Source organism: Echiichthys vipera (assembly GCF_963691815.1).
Source record: "Echiichthys vipera genome assembly, chromosome: X".
In the NCBI taxonomy this organism is placed as follows: Eukaryota; Metazoa; Chordata; class Actinopteri; order Perciformes; family Trachinidae; genus Echiichthys; species Echiichthys vipera.
Genome location: NC_139825.1, coordinates 8,480,817 through 8,505,595, shown reverse-complemented (window position 1 = coordinate 8,505,595; position 24,779 = coordinate 8,480,817). Strand labels below are relative to the sequence as shown.

General features: G+C 42.0%; 1 protein-coding gene across 1 annotated transcript in view; it reads left to right on the top strand.

Moving 5' to 3' along the window:
• Positions 1-24,779, top strand: part of fbln2 (fibulin 2) — a gene marked incomplete at its 5' end in the record, with an annotated part of 133,836 nt that overhangs the window by 37,376 nt on the left and 71,681 nt on the right. The window contains 4 exons of the mRNA XM_083938634.1: positions 6,851-6,974; positions 9,468-9,594; positions 10,749-10,935; positions 16,748-16,957. Coding sequence (XP_083794760.1) covers positions 6,851-6,974; positions 9,468-9,594; positions 10,749-10,935; positions 16,748-16,957 — 648 coding nt within the window. The remainder of the gene's footprint in view (positions 1-6,850; positions 6,975-9,467; positions 9,595-10,748; positions 10,936-16,747; positions 16,958-24,779) is intronic.

The window sequence follows — 24,779 nt, the reverse complement described above, 5'->3', positions numbered from 1 at the left end:
AACCCATGGGAGCTATTTCGGACAATTTATGTGTTTGGTGTCTGTCACATAACAGGTCAGTGGTTTACCTGCCTACTCCCAAGTGTTAAGCTGCATCTGACCCTCTGGCTGAACCTCATGTTTAGCCTCTTGCAAGTACTCCTGGGACATGCTTCACATAAAAGTAGGGAATTACTGCTTCCAACTTTCCCATTCAGTGTTAGTGTGAAAGAATGAACCTGCACATTGTGACTTCAAATACAGTCCCATAGTGTCCCTTTGCTCTGTAAAAAATGTGACTGGGATTATGTTTTTATTTCCTGAAAACATTCAGAAGTGCACAGATCATTTCTGTGCTGCGTTCTACTACACCACTGAATAATCACCGGACCACTTCGCCGTTTTGTTGTAGCGTCAACTACTACCACACGTCACATTCCGCTGAGAGCTACATCTAATCAGCAACCAGGCTTCTCTTAGGGGTTTTAGCGACTGTTTTTTTGACCTGCTTTCCCGCTGGTCTAAAATATGGCGAGATAGACCCGCCTCATTCTGGGTATTCAACCATAGTGGAAACGCTCCTCATGATGCCAGAAGAATTCCTCTGCTGTCTGATATCTATGTTTTACTGCCGAACCGAAAAACTGAGCCTTGAGGCATCAGCAGGAAAAAATTCTGACACTCAGTATGCTAACATCACATGTGCAGCAAGCATTTTATCACTAAAGTCACTCTCACAGCTTTAGTTTAGTGGACTCGACCCTGCAATTCAGGGGTGAAGTTGTAACCTTGTTTCATTTTTCATTTAGTTTGGTCTTCTTTAACACTGCATTCTTTTCTTAATCGTACCAAACATGTTAAGCAAACCAAACACTGTAACGTTATGCCGTTGATACGGTTGTGTATATACGGAAACCTAGCAACGTGCTTGTTAGCTAGAAAGATGAAATAATGGCCACATTTATGTGGGTTTACGGTTTTGCTTTGGTGTTCCTATCAAGTAAATATCAAATATCAAGCAGCAGACAAGACAGAGTCGTCAAGATGTTTATTTTTCAAATGAGACGAGTGAGACAGCACGGAAGGAGAAGACATCCCGGATGAGAGCGAGAGACTACGATGTGTTGCACTTGTTTCAAAGATGACCAGCGAGGTTACTTAATAAGTTATGGTTATTGGTGCGCTGTGCAACAGCCGGAGTTTTATGAAATGTAGCGCCATTAGATTGTGCATCCGTTGTTTAGAGTATAGGGTCGGTAAGTCAAACCCCTGTAATATAGCTTCCAGTACTCTGAGTGCTGCTTGCTAGTCCTACAGTCAAACGGGAATGGAAAGAAAAAATGCCCGTTCTTGCTAGAATGTGTGATGACGTGACGTCAAATAGGTGACTTGAAATGTAGACATTTTCATCATGCTTTTTCCAGAGCCTTTCACTGAACAACCACACAATAAACTGTCAAACTTTTAACGTGAAAAATCATCATTTAATTCTGCAAACATCATATGTGTAATAAAGGACAGATAATTACTGGGACCAGAAAATAATTGTTCATTTCAATAGACACCAATGTAAATTTTTCGGGAGCTGAGGTCCCATAGGGTCTACCAGAAGCAGTATGCAGTTTAGTTTAGTATTAAGTATTGTTAAGTAGTATTTAAGTATTGCAGGGGCGGGACTTAGCAGCCCTATCGTGTTGGACATGAGGAAGAGCACACACACCTCCGCCTTCCACCATGAGTGATGGCTCCCTTTACTTTCTTTTCTTTTTGTAATGTGTTGGTGTAGGCACTTGGCCTGTTTGTATGTATACTTATGATTGATAGTAGTGTGAAGACCTGGCTTTGTATGGTCTATGTTTATTTTATTTTATTATTTATTAAAGTGCCATGCAGAAATCCCACATGCTGCCTGCTGAGCCCTTCAGCTAACCGGAAGTATACCACTACAATCGTCAGCCATAACCTTCACCAACAACAGACCACACTACAACTGTGTTCTGGTTCACTTTCCATATTTGGTCCAATTTGCTTTCACTGCACCAGGATTCACTTGCGAACCGACACCCACATTTTTCAGTCCGAACAACAGTTCAGTTGAGCTTTCACACCACCCACCATCAACTGTGGAAAGTCAAATTCTGAAAATGTCATTTAAATGCTAACTTTATTTCTGAAACTTAAAGTTGTACTTAAAGATTTCCATCTATTTAATTGCCTTTTAAGTAAATATCTCTCAAACAGTGAGTTAAAACAATAGTGATTGATCATATGAGCCACTAATGAAAGCATGTGTTGCCTTTTTGCTGAGTATTACAATATCTGTGTCTGTAGAGACATTCTCAGGCTGGATGTAAATAGGCCGCCATGTTAGTGATGCTGCTGACAGAACGGTTACGCTGTGTTCACTTGTAATCGGAAATTCCATCTTCCAAGTCAGGCTTGTGAAATCCCTTTAAAGTAATATTAAAGTTGTACTATGTAATATTTCCATCAATTGAATTGCCTTTTAAGTTACTGTCTATCAAATAGTGAGTTCAAACAATGTTGATTGATCATATTAGACACTAATGAAAACACTTTTTTGCTGAGTATTCCAATATATGTGTCTGTAGCGACATTTGTGGGCTAGAAGTAAATAAGCCTCCATGTTGGTGACGCTGCTGACAGCGGTTGATCTGTCGGGCCAGATCGTCACCATCGGCTACACTGTGTTCACTTGTAATCGGAAATCCCATCTTCTGATTCAGGCTTATAGTAAGGGCAGAAGTGTAATAGGAACGTGTGTGTGTGTGTGTGTGTGTGTGGATTTAAGAGGGGAACATATTGGGGACGGACCAAAAGTAGAGAGGTGAATGTGTTTCAATAAAGTTTACAAATTAGCAAAAAAAAATACAATTGTCAACACACAAGATGGAGGCTTTGAAAGAACAGGCTCCCCTGTGGTCACATCTTACCACAGAGACCGCTAGAAACAACGTATCTCAAATCTTATGGACAACAACTTTAAGCTGAAGTATTTTGACAGTAAGCATACACCTCTAAGTATGAGCTCACATGTTGTTTTATAAGCATATGAAGAGGAATCATTTTTTAGAATGATATCTCCTTACCAATTTCCATTGCATTGGTTATTCCCATTCTTTTTTATTAAATCAGTAAGTATGACTATGATAAACAGTGACAGCTATAAGAACTAAATATTTGCCACATGGTTGTAGCAGTTATGCTAGATATGTTTGGAGTTATTTCAGAATTATGCTATGGTAAAGTGTGGATATATCAGCCTGCTAATACAGCTAACATTAGCTTACTACCTAGAATTATCAGCTAGATTCTCCTCTTGGGTAGACACAAAGTGCTAAAATAGTCATTTGACATACTTAAATCTAATGATTTTAACTGGCTAGTGGCATTTTAGAGAATAGTGCACTATAGCGGACTCATTGTAAATCTATAATTATACAGTATACTGGTTATATAATAAGTTGTGAAATAAAGTGGGCCGCGCAGAGGCTTGAAATGGGCTGACATGAGTTTATTCCAGCCCTGGCTTCAGGAATTACTGTTTGAGATAAAAGTCTATATAAAGTACATTCTCAGCAAGGACAGCAATTAGAAGAAGAAGAATGTTTTACAGAGTGGAACAAATGTTTTTTGGGTAAAATAAGGAAGTTGCTTTTATTTTTCTGAAGACAGTGCTTATGAATTATGCACAGTGAGCTGCAGACAGCCTTTTCTTTAAATGATTGTTTACTGGGCTGCAAAGGATCCGGGACTGGGATTAAATTGAATGCAGCAAAGTGAAATAAATAACTGTCAAAGTGAAACTCAAAGCAGAGCTATTTAAAGCATTCCAGCCTCTATGATTCTTTTTTTTATCTGAATATACACTGTGCAGTATGGGATTAAAATAGTTTAGACGTATTATACTTTGAGGTGAATATTACATCGATGATAAATGAGGGTAACGACTTAACCTGGTCACAGTGCTTTTTTGAAACCCTGTGGGCCAATTCTCTGATGTACCGTAGCTGTTTCTAATTACAAGAAATAAGCTTCATGTTTCAACAGGAATCCCTATTACCATATAAGAGTTATTGCATTTTTTTTCTCAAGTATTTGCTTTTTCATGTCTTCAAAGTTATAGAACAAAACTTCATTTCACGGGAGTGTGAATATGAAGAATATGCAAATATGCATCTGTATGGTCTTGAATGCCAACAAAGGTTTATTGAGTTAAAAAAACAAAAGCTCTTTGTCAGTGGCTTTCTTCAAAGGGCACAGAGAGAAGCTTAGTGTGTGTATGAGTGTGTTCTTGAGCATTTATGCTAATACAGTAGGTGGATAAAAGCAGCAGGGAGAAACAGCTTAGAGCCTGACGTGGAGGTGATGGGGAGGCTGAGGAGCTCTTGGTGCCAAGCAGCAGCAGCAGCTTGCCTTACGATGTGTTCATCCGCCAACTGAGCTCCACGCAGAGCAGCCCGCTTGCTGCTTCCCACTCTACAGTGGGACTCAGCAGAGCATTTTAGTCTCTGTGGGAGCCGCTAAGTGGCAAAAAATGTCAGTGATCACTGTGATGGCTGCCACGTCAGCAGCTTCTTACGTAGGCATGGTTGGCTGCATCATGCAGCTAATAGGAAGGATTTTTTTTTACTAGTTTTAAGCATCAACAGAAATGTGGTTTAGAAATATTAAATGCATTCCTTCAATTATGAGTATTTAATGATTACCCAGTTTAACACGTTGTATGCTTATTTCCTTCAGTTGGTTACATTGGAACAGTTTCCTTTCAATAAGTAGATGGCTAAGTGGAGATGGTTTTGAGCAACTGCCATTTCTGGAATTTTATATTTGTTATTTTTTCACTAAATTACTAAAATGGGCAGTTAAAAAGATATTTTGCGGAATTAAATCCAGCTATGTGTGAGGGCAATGTGGGTTTCTGAGTAGAAATGCAACAGTCTCCTGAATAATGCAACAATACTGTAGGTCTCTGTTAAGGCCACCAGTCCTCTGATTTGCATGGCCCTCAAACTTTGTTAATAATCACCCTACACAGATTCAAAAGTTTTGAATGTTTGTCTGATGACATCCAAGTCGCCAGATAATTTTTTTTTTAACAATTTCAGGATAGTGGCCATCCCTTTTGCAAAGCTTGTAGAGTTGATTTTACCATAGGGTACAGTGGGAAGAATGACGTGAGTCAACAAGTCAGCTCTCAAGTGCGCTGTTGAAACACAGAAAGGTACACTGGCAATAATGGGTCTTATTTAAGTTTATTAAAGTTACTTTTATTAAAGTACATGACATTGGTACTGTGACCAACTCAATGACCGTTTACAGTTACAGTTTACAGGAGACCCTACTTGCAATTGCTTTTTTATCTAGCACTATCATCAGATCAGAATTTTATGCAAAAATTACCATTACCCCCAGCTCAATGTGACATCGGAGTGACGTATTTTCTTGCCCAATTTCGGTCCAATGTTGACATCCGTGGGACCTCCGTGTAAGGGCTATTTATTGTACAAATGTGGTCATTTGTGGATGTCTTTTCAACATCAAATTTAGACTAATTTTACACTACTTCTATATAATAATATAGCATGGCACTTTTCTAGGGTCACAGACCTTATGGCTTCCATTCAGTGCCTACGGCCCCTCCAACCATCACCTCAAACATACAGCATTCCGATGAGGCAAGTGTGTTTTGCCCAAGGACATAACGATCATGACACAAGGCAGGGCGGGGATCGAACCGCCGACCAGCCACAGCTCAGCAAAAAGCAGCTATAGCAACAGGTTGTTTGCTGCTAGCAGAGGCTTCGTAATAAGGTGGATAGGCTACCATGACATTATTTTGCATAAATAAATTACTTGATTATTCAAAATAAACCAGTTAAAAAAATAAGGAAAATGTAAAATTACAAAAAAACACATCATGTACAGTTCCTGCACCTGTCATGGATGTCCAAATGACGCCCAATAAAATGTAACCAGTTCAAAGGTCAAATGATGAACGCTAATATGACGTCCAAGCTGGGTCATAGTTGGATGTCCAAATAGTGGAACTAGGTTGGATAAAGAATAGATGTCCAGAATTGGTCATGGACCGACGGACCCAATATAGACATGATCTGCACGCTTATCCGACGTCCAATATTTAGCGGGTAGCCTCAGACCACCACGGTCACCATGGTAAATATTAAACCTGATAAACAACTTTGTTATTGTGAGCATGTTTACTGAAATTATCATAAACCACCTCATAAACCACCACTGTGCCAAGTTTAACCTTTACAGAGTTCCTAGTTTAGACTAGAACTCAGACTAGAACCAAATAAATATCTAACACACATCTCTTGTACTAATTATTCAACCAGGAAAGTTTGGTATCCATGCAAGTCTTCAAATTGCTCCAAATGCCTCTTTCTGGACATTTTCTATGCAGCAAAATAGGGACTTACCCTGAACACTCCAACTACCTCCTTCCACTTAGCTGCCCTGTTATTATCGGCAACACTTACTCTTCTCAAATCTGTCACACTTCTTGTTCGGAACCCTGTGGATTGCCATTCTACTTATGAAAACTATTTTTTATAATGAACTGTAATTTTCCTCAGTCCTGAGAAAAAAAGTTTCCAATCATGAAATAGGCTACTGAAATTTTGAAACGTAAAGGCCTTTTTTTATTCAGCTGTAGAAAAGTTAAAGATTTTTGAGGCGTGGTGCAGTCTACTATATGTTTCTGTCTGACCTCTTACTGTATTGACTTCCATTCAGTGTAGCTGTGCAGACACAGAGGACTTACTGTTGAACTGTTTTTTTGTGTGTGGTGATTTATGAATACCCTCATGTTTCTGGGCTGCAGGTCCAGGTGTCTCAGCTGAGGACCTGCTGCAGAGCTGCTGTGCTGCCGGCCAGAAATGGGCCGCAGAAAACCACCACTGCAACCATATGCCATTGCTGAACAAAGACAAGCACTCCATATGCAGGTAAGTGAACAAGCCTTAGGTGTTAAGCCCAGTTCACTCCAAATATTTGCAACTAGACAAGTTGAAACTTGCAACTACTTGCAACATGCAGGTCTGCAACATTCTGAAACCTGCCAGTTCAAACCAGTGAGATGAGACGAAATGGTGTATCATCTCCATAGCAACGCCTCTCTGTACTTCTGTTCTAACCTCCGACTTTTCATAGCCGGATATAAATTGTAGCATTATTAAATATAAATGAGGACAGAGATAGTGAGATACTTGCTACAATTGCATTTCTAGTTGTGATGAAAACGGTGAAAATATAGTTTTCGAAAACAGTTTTGTTGTGTTGCAAATCTTTGATCTGAACTGGGCTTTAGATTGTAATGTTAGTTTGACTAACAATCCCCAAAGCAATTTCAGTCAAAAAGCAACTGGACTTGGTTATTTGTCTAGGATGACGTTTCACCTCTCATCCAAGAGGCTTCATCAGTTCATGTATGCAATTGACCAGGCTGGGACTGGTCCAACTAACTGGTGTGGAGATCCAGGTATTTAACCTCTCACAGGGCCGATGATGTCCCTGGAACCCTTTGTTCTCCAAGTGCCAACGACCATTGTTAGAGTGACAGTCGTTGGTGGGTAGTGCCAACGATTGTCGTTAAGACTCAATAGAGCACTAACGAAGTCGAAACCAACTTCCCACCAACGACGGTTGTTGGCACTTGGAGCACAAAGAGTTCCAGTGACATCATTGGCCCTGTGAGAGGTTAAATACCTGGATCTCCACACCAGTTATTTGGACCAGTCCCAGCCTGGTCAGATGCATACATCAACTGATGAAGCCTCTTGGATGAGAGGTGAAACGTCTTCGTTGCTTTTTGACTGAAATTGCTTTGGGGATAACGATGACCTGGACAAATGAGAACATTCACAGGCTTTGACTAACAATCTTTGGAAGATGCTTTGGGGGAATACATTTATACAACATTTATGTAATTTAATTGTTTGTATGAAAAATCAATGGGTTGCCAGTTTTTAGGAAGAGTGCAAGGCCTCTATTTTTTTCCTTTCCATTTCCTCTTTCCTTTTTCATTGAACTAGAATTTAAAGTTGTACTCCATAAGATTTGAGATACGTTGTTTCTAGCGGCGTCTGTGGTGGTAAGGTGTAACCGCAAGCGAGTCCTTTCTTTCAGAGCCTCCATCATGTCAAGTTCATGGTCACTGTGTGTGTTGACAATTGTATTTTTTTTTCTTTTGCTCTTTTTTAAACTTAATTGAAACACATTCACCTCTCGACTTCCAGTCCATCCCCTAAATGTTCCCCTCTAAAATCCATACACACACACACACACACACACACTCCTATAACACTATTGCCCTTACTATAATCCTGACTCAAAAGCTGGAATTTCAGATTTCCAATTACAAGTGAACCCAGCGTAACCGATGGTGACGATCTGGGCCGACAGACCAACCGCTGTCAGCAGCATCACTAACATGGCGGCTTATTTACTTCTAGCCCACAAATGTCGCTACAGACACATATATTAGAATACTCAGCCAAAAAGTGTTTTCATTAGTGGCTCATGTGATCAATCACCACTCCTATTTGATAGAAGGTAACTTAAAGGGTGATTAAATAGATGTAAATATTACATAGTGCAACTTTAAAATGACTTTAAAGGGATATATCACAGCTATTTTCCCCATGAAGATTAGTTTACTCATCATAAGGAGTACTACTCAGCATGTAATAACATTTTTTAGTTTTCTGGGCCTCTGGAGGAAGCTTTCACTGGTTAGCCCCTTTCACACATGCAAAGCTAACCTGAAATTATCTAGACATTACCCAGTGGAGCTGAATGTGGAAATGCAGCAGTCCTGGTCGCATTACTGTTGGGCCAACAATGACAGTAAACCACACCGTTATATGGTGTTATTTTAAGAGAATACAACAAGAAATTACCAACAAAATAAGATATTTGATCAAAATGTATTCATATTGTGGGCAATTAACTCTCAAAATGAAAAAAAAAACGGTGCAGAAGATTTCTCATCCCCTTTGATTTTCAGCCAGGACAAATCATTCTCACAAATGAGAGCAGGCGTGCTATGGACAAAAGTAAAGATTTTAAATTACAGCTGGAGCAAGGAATAGTTGGATCTATGTAAATCATAAATAAGCCATAGAGTGTGGTCTATACCTACTCTGTAAAGTGTCCTGAGATAACTTTTGTTATGATTTGGGACTATAAATTAAATTGAATTGAATGCTGTGGCATAAGATAAGATTTTTTTTTTTTGTTTTAGTCACCACAAAACAGAGTTTCTCCTCTGCCAATTCATGTTTACCAGTCTGTCTTGCTCTCAGAAGCAAGTTGTTTTGGCTCCACCTTTCGAGTTTAAATCACCCAGTCTGGACTGTTTTCAGGTCTAAAAAACCCTGTTCTGCCATGTTGTGTGCATAATTTTCAACTTGATTTTCATTCATACCTGTGTGTGTCAGTATTGCAGGGAAGCAGTGCTGCCTTAGTTCTGTAAAGGAGAGCCAGTGTGAATCAGGTATGACTTCTGCCAGAGGAGGGGACGTCTGTGAAGTGAAGGAAGACCAGTGCACAGATGACTCATACCAGGTACATCATTGTGTCTACCCTAGACAAAGACGTCACACAGGAGTCTAATGAGCCAAAATGAAGCTCAAAGTGTGCATTGTTGCTATCTTGACAGTCATGATTGGGCCTGTTCTGGCTAATCCAAAAAATCGACAAATAAAATAATAGAAGCTAGCAAAGGCTAACCAGATAAGCCAAGAACCTATATAGACTAATTAGCTGGTGGAATGGAATACATGCGGGTGGCAGTCTGGAGATGGAGTTATTAGAGTTCAGGCAGTGCAAACTGCAGCACCAGTGGTCACAGCAAGCTGGAGGTCAGCGTCAGGGCTCGGTATAACCTGTGTATGGCTGCAACAACAACAGTCAGGAATCCGTAGAATAACCCCGGTGCTGCGGTTTGTGCCTAAATTGAAAAAACTGAATTGATCAAAGGTTGTTATGTCTACCTCTAGACTAGAAAAGGAACTGTTTTGTGAGTCAGGTAGGGTATCAACAGTCAATTCATGACAAAAAAACTGAACCTTCAAAACAGTCTGGAGCATAGGCAGCAGTCAAGTTCTGTGAATCCTTTGTTAGTGTCAGTGTATTTTAGACATTAAAGTGTTTAAAACATCCCCTAGAATTCACTGTTGTAGCCTGTTGTTGGCCAGAGTGAGATTTTAATTTCAGTTACCAATGCCAGCAGAGAGGCTTTTGTAAAGGTCAGACAATCCATTGGTCTTTGTTGGCTAGCAGGTTAAATCCATTGATAAAGCACTGCCAAAATCTCCCATTTCTATTTGCATCAGACCGGTGAATACTTCCATATGGAAATGGGAATCATGCCTTTTCTCAGAATCAGCTCCAGTAGCATTTCTCTAAGAGGAAACCCATTTGGGTTGAGGCAAACCATTGTGGCAGGTCATTGTTTTAGAGGAAAGTAGTGGAAAGTCTGTTTTTCTTTGCATGACTTGTTGTTTAGTCTTAGGCAGCAGCTAAATCCTTTGCAGTTTGTTCACAGGCATGAACCTGACTCCATGTCTGTTTAGTTGTTACACCTGCCCCACCTCTGCTGATTATGAAACAGGGCTAATGATGGAGGGCCATAAAGAGAGGTGGTGTGTTTAGAGATGTGAAGGGCACCCCGGTGACACACTCCTAATTGGGTTTGCTGTTGTGTATTGGATGGGCAGGTGTGCTGCAGCTGCTGTGCCCTTGGCCTACGGGTACGCAGTGAAGAATGGAGTTGCGATGCCCACCGGTACCTTGGCTATCCGTGTGGTCATGCCTTCCTCAACTGCTGCAAAGAGGAAGAGGGGCAGAGCGTGGTCCCGCTGAGGAGAAAGCACAAGCCCAGACCAACGTCTTTGCCAAGAAAAGGTATCTATTACCTGCTGCACAGCAATGTTCCACTGAAATGGAAAACACATTCATCATGCACATTGGTAGTGTTTGGATTTACTGCGTTACAAACACTCCTTTAAATCAAAGAGAAAAAAAGTTTACATTTCCTATAATTAAAAGGAAAAGATCTTTCTCAAGCATTCTTACCACAGCTGTCAATCGTTCAATGTTTTGCAGCTGTGAATACCTTTTCTACTTTCTTTACACATGTAACAGTTTGACATAGATATTTTAATATAATATAATGCATGACAAATCTAAATCCCGCTTAGAATCAGGGGCCGCCCATGCGGACGCAGGTATTTTTTGAAACCGTGTGTTTCCCTGCACGGTTTGGCCTTTCATCAACACATAACCACAGTTGTGGGCTCCTGAAACCAGAGTTTTTTGTAACCGGAGTCCAGGGTGAATTTTTTTTTCGAAAAGTCCGAAAAGTTAACAGTGTGACGTCACACTGTGTGCGGTTTCATGTGGATGGAGATATTTTTTTATCACAATGGTGGTGTGGACAGGAATTTTTTTTTAACCGGGGGTCATAAAAGTTTGGTTTCAAAAATACCTGTGTATGTGTACTAGGCCTTAGTGCGTAGTTTTGATTGGGACACAACACAGGTTTTTTCAGATGAGATGTACTATTCTACTGCTGTAAAGGTCTTGAAAGCCATGTTCATGTTGATTTTTAGCCTGGTCATAAGCATAATTTTTCAGATTTAACAGTTAGTACTTGGTCCTTGAAATCAACCATACTCAGATGCGGCACAAAACAAGTGGGCCTAAATCGCCAAGAAAGGGTGGTCTTGGCTCTCCACCAATCAGTTCCTGGAATGGTTAATTTGCAGTGCAAATGCAATCAACCCAGCCACTGAAACAACTGTGGTTCACACTCCACCTGCCATAAAAGAGGACAGGACACTTTCAAATGTTTACAATGGACAGCGGTTCACTGTGAACCATAGGTGTGAAAATGCCCTTACTGTAACTGCCTTCAACAAACTACTGGACTGGAATATGAAATTGTTCCGTGTTGAGCCAACACTACTTTGTCCTCATTGAAGTTAATGAAAGAGTTAGAGTATAGGCCGAGTTTTGTCTACCAAAAGAAAGATGCTCTAGCTTGGCTGGTCAGGAGTCACATTACCATTCAGAGTAATGGGGAAAGATGTAGGCAAGCTGTGATGAATCAGTAACAGATGGCAGCTCGGGCTGTTGTCTCTCTACTTGAGCCAGCATAGTTTTTCCTTTATCTCTGATCTATAAAGTACCTAATGCCAGTGACATTTACATCAATGAGTTTTCAAGCAGCTGAGGTTCAGGATAAACATGCCTCAGTGCAAAAGTATTCCAATACCCATTTGTATCTCCTTATAGTATATACAAACATGTGGTCATCCAGTTTGTTTGTTAACACTTCTGCTTCTGTTCAGTTTAGCTTCTGAATACATCTAATATGTCTTAGAGTTAGCAGCCACGGTGTTTAAGTGCTCGGGATTCATTTGTCTTCCCATATCGTTTTGTCTTCATAATGCGCTATGATCGAAATATGTGCCAATGCATCAGGGAATTAATGCCTTTTTCGAGAACATCTGAGAACATTCATGACTGCTTACTCTCCAAGAGGAACGGAAAAGACTGCCTAGCATACAAGCGTCCTGTGAGGTGGAATGGCGATCGCCAAGCCAAGGCCCTCCACAAGTGGAGGAAGAGAAGCATGCTCCCACCAAGCTGCTACAGGTGCCCCACACCATCTGTGTGTGAATAACGGACTTCCTAACCAACAGGATGCAACAAGTGCGGCTTGGCAGTCAACTGTCTGCCCCTTCACCACCAACACCGGAGCTCCACAAGATTCCTAAGAATCTGTTCTCCCGGTACACCAATGACTGCACCTCTGCTCACACCAAACACAGACTGGAACGCATTGTGCAAACTGGCAAGCGGCTCACAGACCAGGGATAGGTGCCTCTGAGTGTTGAGCATGATGTCAGAGCCAAAAAAACGGGCCAGTAGGATATTGGCTGATCCATTACACACTCCCTCTTCAGGATGCTCCTATCCGTCCGCAGGTTTGGCTCCATCAGTTCCAGGAACACCACACACCTGAACAGTTTTTTTCCCTAAGACCATCACTCCCCTCAACAACCCATCTTAAATTTTGGCGTAAAATCATCCCATGGTCTTTTTTAGCACTTACATACAAAAAGTAGGGTGACAAATGCTCACCATCGACCCATCTTTCAGTTAACAGACAACGGTTGGCTTTGTGTGACATTGCCTTTAAAGTTGAAGTCAAAGTGTAATTCCGGTATAAAATCATCCCGAGGTCTTTTTTCGGCACTTATTTATGTCAAATAAGCCATCGAGACAGTTTTTTCCGTATATAAGCTATTAACGGAAATATCCCGGAGAGTCGCTAACAGCCGGGCCGTGGCTAACACTGATTAGCTTGGGGCATTACGGTGAAGGCATTAAGATGGCTCTTTTAACCACTAATACTGCTCAAAATAACACCAAACCTCTGCAGTAGCATGATAAGAGTCCCTACACAGAAAACAAAGCCCCAATGGGCTCCTTCCTTTTGGATTGACTTTGTTAATCGACTTGAATGGACTATACTATGAGAGGAGCTGGTACAGGGGCCAGTACGTAAGTCTTTCAAAACACTCTTTTAATAAACTCCACTATCACTATCTACACTGTTGGTGCTTTGTTTTATGTGTAAGGACTCTTATCATGCTACTGCAGAGGTTTGGTGTTATTTTGAGCAATATTAGTGGTTAAAAGAAACGTTTTAATACCTTCACCATACTGCCCCTAGCTAATCAGTGTTAGCCACATCCAGCTGTTAGCGACTGTTAGGGACTCTCCGGGATATCTCCCTTAATGGTTTATACACTAAAAAAACTGTCTCGAGGGCTTATTTGACATAAATAAGTGCCGAAAAAAGACCTTGGGATGATTTTATACCGGAATTACACTTTGACTTCAACTTTAAAGGCAATGTCACACAAAGCCAACCGTTGTCTGTTAACTGAAAGATGTGTCGATGGTGAGCATTTGTCATCCTACTTTTTGTGGTGTGTACTGCACTCATTTGCCCTCGTCGGCCATCGTTTTTTGGCTGGTTCAGCATGTTGGAACAGTGCATGAGAAGAGAAATGAAAGTGACCAAAGTACACAAACTGCTAAAGTCAGGAGACTGTGAGATCGAAAACAGACTTGTTATATCTTTATTTTTTAGCCATTGAGCTCTTTAGCAGAAATGCTTTGTAATTGTTTGTGTTAACGCATGTAAATATAATTTGGTCTTTCAACATTAGGTTGGGTTGCTTATGTGCTAATTGGCTAACTAAGGCTTTGAATGCACCCTGACTGTCTTACGGTTCTCCCTTTCGAAAGACAAATACACAGCTGGTATGGAGACTTATTTCCTCTCACTTAGGTGCAGAATGTACATGCTAGTTGCCTCCCGGCTTTAGTCTTCGCAATCTGTTCAAGTGCAACTTTTTAGACAATATGAAGCGATGTAACAGTCAGCCTTCATTCGGCCACTAGTTCTTTGAAGTCAGCTTGGTGTGCCCCTGCCTTTTGAAAAGCACAAGAAAAGGTCTTCACTTAAGAGCTGAGCTCTTTGATTTTTCTCTTGTTCCTTTCTTATATATTAGGACCGGACACACACTGTGCATTTGCAGTTCATTATTAGTCGGCCTTTGTGGTTATCCTTTAATGGGAATAGTTATATCCAAGTGTAATGGTGAGGTAAGGTCGGTCTCCTCACTCTTTTAGCCTGTTATTTCATTCACAACATCAGAGGAACTCTTCCTAATCCCGCCCTTTAATGGGCTCTGTTCTTACCATCGACTGCAGCTAATTTCCTTCAGCTTTAAAAGGGAAATTTGAATGATGTCATTCTAAAGTGGAAATCAAATAACCTGCTGAAAGCTGTGAAAGGTTTAGGAGCTGCAAAAACTTTTCAAGCTCTTAGTTAATGTTTGTATAACAAAATGCATGGAGGCCTTTACTTTGTGAGTGTTTTATGGATGAAAATATGAATGAAATGCACTGTAATTATTTCCATGGGGGATATTTTTCAGTCTTATGACTCACTGCCTTTTAATTAAAACAGGAAACATTTAAGCGCCTTGCTGAACTTAATCCCCAGGTAATGACTGTGAGAAATATTTACATAAACCCAGAACTGGTTCCATTACTGCTGCAGTATACAGATGTTGCCACTTTAATTTGCTGCACTTCCTGCTGCTTAAACTAGGCCAATGTTGCCAACTCTTTTCCAGATAGCACTTGCTTCAAAAGTCACTGAAATTTGCAAATTGACATCATGTGATTATTTGCATATTTGTGATGTCCTTACGCAATTATTTACATAAATCTTAGTGGTTGTGTTGGATGCATAGGGTAGGGGGATGAATGGATTAAAGTAATTTAAACAGGTAGAGAAAGAACAGTAATCTTAAGCCAAATAATTACACAGTAGTCAAAGCCACCAGTTATGTTACCTAACAGGACACTGGAGTAAGATTGTTAGCACACAATTATGGATGGCTTGGTTCAGCACTTTTCGCAGAGGAGCCGTTGACGGTTATACTTATGTTCCCCGGTCACATAAGCCTCTGCTTTCACGGATTTGATTTTTAACTTTGTTAGGGTCAGAGGTAACGGTTAGGGTGAGGGGCAGGGTTAGAGGGTACGGTTAGGGTCTACATAGTCCTATTTGCCGTGGAATTCAGCACTGATGGTGGAAAAAAACAGACCAGGGAACATAGGACCCTTTCTGTGAAAAGTGAGGAAAATGGGACCCTTTTTTTAAAAAAAGCAGAGAGGCCTACTCTCTCTCTCTTAAATAATTGAGACCAACACAGCTTTGAGACAGACTCAACAAAACACAATCTGACGTCACGCTGCGGTGGCCAATGTGATCAGACGTCACAGTCCATTTGAGGCGGTGTGAGCAGTAAACACCCTGGCTCTATCACTGCCACAAAAAAGGATTTAAAAGCTCTTTACTGCCCAGGAGTTTGTTTAACAGCTTATTACCTGCAACAAGCTCCAGCACAGTCCCTCAGTTCCTTACTAAGTCTACTTGTGCTACATTAGGGGGTTAAAGAACACAACAGGACATCACACAAACAGGCCAGTTAGAGTCACTCCAACCGCTGGACAACCTTGCTGCAATTTGTCAGTGTGTCTGAATGCCTTTCCACTGGTTGAACAATCAGCAACTGTGGTTTGGGCTGGAGTAAGATATGAAAATATGCCAGCTCCAGATGCTGTATTTCCCTGCTGTCTCCCCTCAGAGACATTAAATGAAATTAGCACAATAATATTACAAAAATTGCCCAAAAAATGTAGTCAGCCATTTGATGATGTATTCATACAATTGCCCAACCCTAGCTCAACTTGACAATAATGCTGTTAAGTAATGTTGTGAGTGAGGTGTAACCATGGTAACAGAAATGCACATGTGCCGTAATGTGACAGTAATTACTGCTAAAGGCGGTACCTAAGAGGCTTTATGCAACATTCTTAAAGAAACCCCGTATCTTAGGGAAACATTATGCATAAGGGATAAAAACTCAAGATAATGTTTGAATCTTAAGGTACTTCATGCAACCATGCACCTACCTTTGTAGTTGTTACTGGTAGTTTCTGGTAATTATGGTAATATAGTAAAGAAAAAAATAGTAAAAAGGTCTGGATAAGTGCATCACTTAAACACTTTGAATGTTTGTTTCTTCAAGTCAGTTTCATGAGATAAGTATATTTTCTACAGTCTCAGACAGAAAATTTCCCAAGGAGGCCTTCTCAGTCAGTGCCACAGATGAAGCTGCCAACGCAGTGGAGGAGCAGGAGGATGTGGACGAGTGTCAGCTCTACCCAGGTCAGCTGTGCCAGCACACATGCACCAACATCTGGGGCTCCTACCACTGTGGCTGCAACCAGGGCTACATCCTGCAGCAGGACGGACACTCCTGTGCACCAGGTACTGTAACAAGTTAGTAATCATTAGGGCCCGAGCACGAAAGTGAAAGTGCGAGGAAACCTATTATTTTTGATGAAATTATTATTATTTTTCTACTGCGGCATCACATTTTTGAGGGGCTTAGGATGCACCTTGGCTCACAGAAATTGGCACACAGGTCAGAAGTGGCGAAAATTTCAAATTTCAAATGTCACTAGGGTAGGGCTCGGTCAGCAGGCTCCATAGCGCCCCCGAAAAGCACACCATCGTTGGGACAAAGTTCCTTTGATGTCCATGACATTTGGTGGGATCATTTCTCTCATCTTAAAAAGCACATGTACATTTTTTTCAATTTTAATTTTACGAACACATGTCTGAGGATTTACGGATGCACAAAAACTAATGAAATGTTTCACCCATGTTCAAACTAGTAATTACTTCCATTTGATGCCATAATTGGGCTTAGGCGTGGCACGTCCGCTCTATAGTGCCCCCTAATTACTTTTAGCATTTTTGAGGTGCTAATCGTGCTCTTAAGCACGTACATCATTAATGTCTAAACATAATACCTGGGGCTTGTGTGTGTTACATTGGCTTGAGGGCGCCCCCTAGAAAATTTCTGAGTCACTGCCCCGACTTTAAATTTGATGTAGACCTATGAAATTTGGTAGGCAGATGTTAAGTATGGAGACTTACCCTAAGCCTCTTGGATTTACTGTGGCATTTTTTTTGCAAAGTAAAGCCAGTCAGACGTGTTACACTTTAAGAAACTCTTCCTAGAGAATTAGATTGCATCTAAATACCTTTTTGATGCTAAATTACAAAGCTTTTGAGGATTCATGGAATGCCCTCGACGTGGCGTGGCGGTGAATTTTGCCCAAAACTTGAAAAAGGAAATTGTCATAGCTCAACTTTACATTGTCCAATCTGCCCCAAATTTCTACATGCTGAAATTGAGTCATATTTATTGAGCCACCTACTGACAACAGGAAATCAGTTGTGGCAAACTTCATCGCATTTTGAGAGGCATGGGATTCTCGAAAAACTCACCAAAGTGGCAAAAATACAAAGTTCTGCAGTAATTGGGCTTCTGTGGCCAGCGGGCTCCATAGTGCCCCCACACCCACGCCATGGTTGGGAAAACGTCATTTTGATGTTCACAAAATTTGGTGAGATCATTGTTCTCATCTTTAAGAAAATATTTATCAAGAATCAGTTCTGTCAGTACCTTCCTCTCTTCCTTTTTGTGTGAGTTTGTCTCCCTCTGTCTTTGTTTACCTGCATGTGTGTGTCTCTCTTGTTTTCTGTTGTCTAGGTCCGGTAGGCATTTCCCCCAAGCGGCAGCCTGTTACGCTGATCACCTGGTAGACTACTTATACCCTGAGCTGACAGGCATGCAGCGCCGGACCGTTGTATTCCTTCATTGAGGATTAAAACTATTCCCCCCGGATTGGCATTCCTTTTCTCGTTGTGGTTATCACGCTCCCCGTCGTTGAGTATATTCTAATCGTGTTTGTTTTCTCCGTAGTTTCCAGTGTTCCTGTTTCCTTGTCTGTCTCCCTGATATTCCGTCGTCTCCTCGTTCCTGTTTTTCCTTCGACCGTCTCGTCATTTGTATTACCTGTTTACCCTGTAGTGTTTTGCGTTTTGTTTGTAGTTAATTAAATATTTTTTGTACTTTTACTCCATGTCCGTGTCTGCATTGGGTCCACCCTTTTTTGTGTGTTATCTCTGTACCGTTCATGACAGAACAGTCCGGCCATAACATGGACCCTGCTGACCTTGATCCCCCGGGTTTTTCCGTTCGTCACGCGGTCACCTCCCAGGGAGTACTACTCTGTAAACATTCACTGACGCTACAAGGAATCTTGGAGAATCTTGGTCAGTTGACGGCCTGCTTAGCTTGTTTGGAGACACAGGGAGGACCTCTCCTTGCTGCTCCAGTGAATGCTGAGTCACCCGCTACTACCGTGAGTACTCTCCTCCCTCGTGAGCCCTATGTTCCGGCACCAGAGCACTATTGTGGTACACTGAGTGAATGCAAGATTTTTTTGTTTCAATGCTCACTGGTTTTTGGTCAGCAGACTCTCACATATGCTAACGATAGCACCAAGATAGCCTATGTGCTTGGGTTGTTGTCTGGTAGGGCTCGAGTCTGGGGAGCTGCGTTTTGGAATAATCCCCTGACTCAGCAGGCTACCTTCCAACAGTTCTCCAGTGAGATTTTGTCGGTGTTCGATCATCCTGTCTCTAACTGCGATTCAAGCAATCGGTTGCTGGATCTTTGCCAGGGGTCCGCTTGTGCTGCAGATTACTCCATTGAGTTTCACACGCTAGCAGCAGAATTAGGATGGGATGATCGGGCTCTCCAGAGTATTTTTTTAAGGGGCTAAATAAGGACAGTCTAGTGGGTAGATCTGAAACTGCTAACCTCCAGGAGCTTATTAGCCTAGCCATAAAGATTGACAACCATCTACGTGAGAGGCACCGTGAGAGGCACCGTGAGAGGCACCGTGAGAGGCGCCGTGAGAGACGGTCAGTTTTCCCAGTAAGTCCAGGTCCTCTTACCAGTTTCCCCGAGTATACTTCCCGTGTACCTGTGAGCAACCGGGTTCCCCTGTCTCCCGCCGCAGACCAGGTGGAACCCATGCAGTTAGGTCGTAGCCACTTGACTCCCGCTGAACGTGAGCAACGCTTTAGAGACAGGTTATGTATTTATTGTGGAGCTCCCAATCATCGAGAGCCAACTGTCCTAGACGGTTAAACGGTCAGACTCACCAGTCGCAGACGGGGTTCTGGTGAGTCTTTCAGTTGTTCCTAATAGTCCCGTCAACGTATTAAACTGGACGTAGTATTGAGTTGTGAGGGCAGGGAATTTTCCCTACAGGCATTAATTGACTCTGGTGCTGACACTAATATCATTGACTCTGATTTTGTGAAATCTAATGCTATCCCTGTGAACCAGCTCGAGACTCCATTAATAGTTAATAGTCTCAGTGGGAGCGAACTCGCTCAGATCTCCGCTGAGACTTTGCCTTTAACCATGTCTCTTGCTAGTAACCACTCGGAGTCAATTGCCTTCCACATTATGCCCTCTACTAATGCTCCCGTTGTTCTTGGTCTCCCCTGGCTTATCACTCACAACCCGGTTATTGACTAGTTAATGGGTAGGGTCGTGAGTTGGAGTAGCAATTGTCATTCTTCTTGTCTTCGTTCAGCTCCTCCTAGATGTCCTAGTACCCCTAGTTCCTCACTACCTGATCCTCCTGACTTATCTTGAGTGCCTCCCGTGTATCACGATATCGCCGAGGTATTTAGCAAGCCGTTATCCTTACCTCCTCACCGTCCTTACAATTGTCCCATTGAGATGTTGCCCGGGTCAACGTTTCCCACTAGTCGTCTCTATAACCTGTCAGGTCCCGAACGGGAGTCTATGGAAACATACATTTATGACTTGCTTAATTCAGGGATCATTCGTTTTTTTCTTTGTGGCCAAGAAAGATAAATCACTACGCCCCTGCATTGCCTACCGTGGTCTCAAAAATATCACGGTTAAAAAAAAGTACCCCCTCCCGTCGATCAATTCTGCGTTCGAGCCGTTGCATGGAGCAACCGTCTTCTCCAAGCTAGACCTCTGCAACGTATATCATCTTGTGAGGGTGAGGGAGGGGGACGAGTGGAAGACAGCCTTTAATACTCCACTCGGATAGTGTTGTTTTTGGCGGCCTGTTTTACTTTTAGTCCAGTCTAGTTTTAGTGGACTAAAAGTCTGAGCATTTGAGTCTAGTTTTAGTCGACTAAAAGTCTGAGCATTTTAGTCTAGTTTTAGTCGACAAAAAGTCTGTGCATTTAGTCTAGTTTTAGTCGACTAAAACTTATGACATTTTAGTCTAGGTTTGGTCGACGAAAGTCTGAGCATTTTATTCTAGTTTTAGTTAAAGAAAATTGTATATTACTCTCTTTTTAGTGATGCAATTATATTTAATCAATATATTAAAAGTACCTAGTAGTATTGACGAAACCAACATTTTCTTTTAGCCAAACCCATGCAGATATCTGTAGTTTACAGCAGGTACAGGTCTAGAATAAGTAATCCAATTTATGTTGATGCTAAATTCAGTTCAGTGTGATTTGCTCTGTGAAATACAAAACTAGTGAAAGTATTTGGCCAACAATGGGCAGTTTAGTGCACCTATAGAGTGAGTCAGTCAGATAGGAACTAAAAACACACTTTACACTCTCTCACAAACAAAAACACGTACACACGCTAGCCACGCGCGCGCGCTCACACACACACACACACACACGCTAGTCTCTCTCACACACGCACGTGAAACTTCAAAATAATAATAATAATGATTAAACGAAACGTTTTTATTCGTCAACGAAATTGCATTATATATTTCGTCTTAGTCATCGTCACATGCCCAGCATTTTCGTTTTGTCTCATTTAGTTTTCGTCACGTGAAAGAGGTTCGTTGACGAAGATATTTCGTCATCATTTTCGTTGACGAAAGCAACACTACACTCGGACACTTTGAGTATGTGGTCATGCCGTTTGGATTAACTAACGCGCCAGCCATCTTTCAGGCCCTAATTAATGACGTGCTTCGTTATATGCTGAATTGCTCCGTTTTCGTGTACCTGGACGACATCCTGATCTTCTCTAAGGACTTGAGTCAGGTTCTTTAGCGTCTCGTCTCTTTGTTAAGGCCGAGAAATGCGAGTTCCACGTTTCTTCCGTGACATTTTTGGGCTATATTGTGGAAAGTGGACAGGTTAGGGCTGATCCTGCAAAGTCACTGCTGTGACTGAATGGCCGACGCCCACCTCCAGGAAGCAACTTTAGCGATTTTTGGGTTTTGCTAACTTCTACCCTCGTTTCATCCACAACTACAGCCAGGTAGTTTCACTATGACCAGGTTGACGTCCCCCTCTACTCCTTTTGACTGGTCTCCTGCCGCCAACAACTGTATTCTGACTCTGAAGAAGCGTTTCTCATCCGCCCCCTTGCTAGTCCAACGTGATACTGTCCTTCAGTTCATTGTCAAAGTGGATGCCTCGGATCTGGGAGTGGGGGCGGTTCTGTCCCAGCGGGCAGTATCTGATAATAAGGTTCACCCTTGTCCATTCTTTTCCAAGAAGATGTCGCCTGCTGAAAGCGGTTAAGCTAGCGTTGGAGGAGTGGTGAAATTTGTTTTTGGACGCTTTAATTTTACTCTAACGTACATTCCTGGTAGCAAGAACATCAAGCCAGACGCCCTTGTTGGCAGTTTGGGCCAGCCGAGGAGGAGGAGACGGTGTGGATAACATCGTTCCCGTATCTTGTGTGATGGCAGCATTAACCTGGAAGATCGATTCTACTGTCAGACAGGCTCAGCGCGCTAACCCCAACCCTGGTGATGGTCCACCAGGGTGTCTGTTTGTCCCTGCCGGCGTTCCCTCCCAGGTGCTCCAGTGGGGTCACTCTTCTCGTCTCTCATGTCATCCCGGAATCACCAGGACATTATCCCTTCCTCGTCGTCACTTCTGGTGGAAGACCATGGGTACTGATACTCGGGAGATTGTCCTGCCCTGCACCGTCTTCACTCGGGGAAAGACTTCTCATCGACCCCCAGCAGGCCTTCTCCGCCCTCTCCCGGTTTCCGGTCGACCATGGTCCCATATCCACTTTGATTTTGTTACTGGACTTCCCGTTTCCCAAGGTAAATACACTATGGTCACCATTGTTGACCGTTTTTCTAAGATGGTTCATTTTATTCCGCTACCTAAGCTACCGTCAGCCATGGAGACGATGCAAATCCTGGTGGACCATGTCTTTTGCCTCCACGGGATACCGGCGGACATCGTTTCAGACCGTGGTCCCCAATTCACCTCCCGTGTCTGGAAGGCCTTCTGCCAGGCCTTAGGAGCAAAGGTCAGTTTATTGTCGGGGTTCCATTCCCAGTCTAATGGACAAATGGAGAGAGCAAATCAAGACCTGGAGACCGCTCTTCGCTGCATCTGTGCCCGCAATCCCTCGTCGTGGTCATCGCAGCTTTCCTGGGTCGAATACTCCCAATAACTCCTTGAGATCAATCTCAAATGTGCTCAGCAGAATCACAAGACTTTCACAATGCCAAATTGGGAAGCATTTGTGTTTTACTGGAACAGGGTTGCCGCGTTGAGGTGGGCAAATTTTATGTTTCACCATGACACAGTAAACTGTTGTAACATGACTTTACATTGTCCATTCTGCCCCAGATTTCACATTCTGTATGAGAGCTCATTCCTGAAGACTACACGCCCATATTGAGTCTGCCAGCGTCCAGCTGGCCCCTCCGACGTGCGTGGGGTGTGAGGGCCTGTTCAATGCAGCATGCAGCTTTAATTTAGTATTTCACTTCCAAGAGACAGTTATTTAAAGAGTAACCAAACTCCAGAGTCTTGACTAAAAGTGCAGAGTTGTTTACTTTGCTGACGAAAGCTGACTCTATATATGTCATCTGCCAACAGGTCAGCCAATTGGAAAATTCAATTGAAATAGCTCTGTTTTAACCAGTAGAGGGGGAGCCACTATGCATTTTTATGACACAATACATAGAATTCAAGTACTTTGCAGTTAAATGTCAATATTTGGACCATAATCCACCAACAATTCAAACAAATACACATACAATATAGTATATTGATTTTCAGTTTTTCAGAAAAAATTCAGAAATTTTCAGGTTTTGGTCAAATTGAATCAGCAGAAGCTGAGATATCCTCATCCTATAAAACATTTTCCATAATGAAACACAATAGCATCTTTCATGAAACCCTCCTTGCCTGGTAAACACCCACATCTTTTAAATTCCCACAGGCTTTCTCTTCCATATGGGAAGTTTTACAATTAATCTCAGGGAAGTTCAAAAGGCCCAGGACTCCTGCCTTCAGAAGGCTTAAAGCTAAAGTAGGCCACTTTCATAAAAATCTGTTTTTGTCATCAGGCTTTTTTGAAGTCTTGCACTTGCCTTAGTCTCATGCCTTGTTGGACTCTAATTGAGTGTGTTTTCATGGACATGAACATTTAGTTTATGAGGCTTTATCCCGGTTATGATCATATTCGGGAAATCAGGTCATTCATATTCCCTGTATACATGATAGAACCCAATTACTGCATTCTGCGATCAAAACAATGAATGGCGGCCGAACTATATGTGAGTTAAACACCGGCTAAATACTGGCTAGGGGTACTTTTTTTCAGTACAAGATGTCAGAGCGCATCCCAACCACAGCACTCTGAGCTGTGGCGTTGTCTGCCCTTACACTTGTCTGTTCCGCGGCAATCTTTCTCAGCTTCCCCATCCCAAGGCAAGCATTCCAATTGTCATGAACTTGAATATGTACACACTGTCAACATCCTACAAATCCAGTTCGCAAGGTACACGACTCTCCACTTTTCCCATCCATATGGTGCGATCCCTGTCAGTCATACCAGCTAGATAATCACTGAAAATGTCCTGGAAGAAAACGAAGAGTGGAAGCCCTGAATACATTACTAGAACCAATGAGAATTGCTCGCCTGGCACATTATTTCTTTCTTTCTTCAGTGATATGTGGTCCATTAAAAATGCACAATATTGTTTCTACCACTGGCCCCACCCATGAGTTCAAGAGCAAGCAACAAAACAGAACATGGGCATAGCTTTGTGTGAGTGGTTCGGTCCAGTAAAAAGGAAAAACATATTATCATGCCTGCATTACAAACACAAACATATATTGACATTTGCATAATATTTGTAATAAACACATCTGTATATTATATGCAGTGTGAACAAATACGTAGCTGCACATCCACTGCTAGCTGACCAATTAATAACCA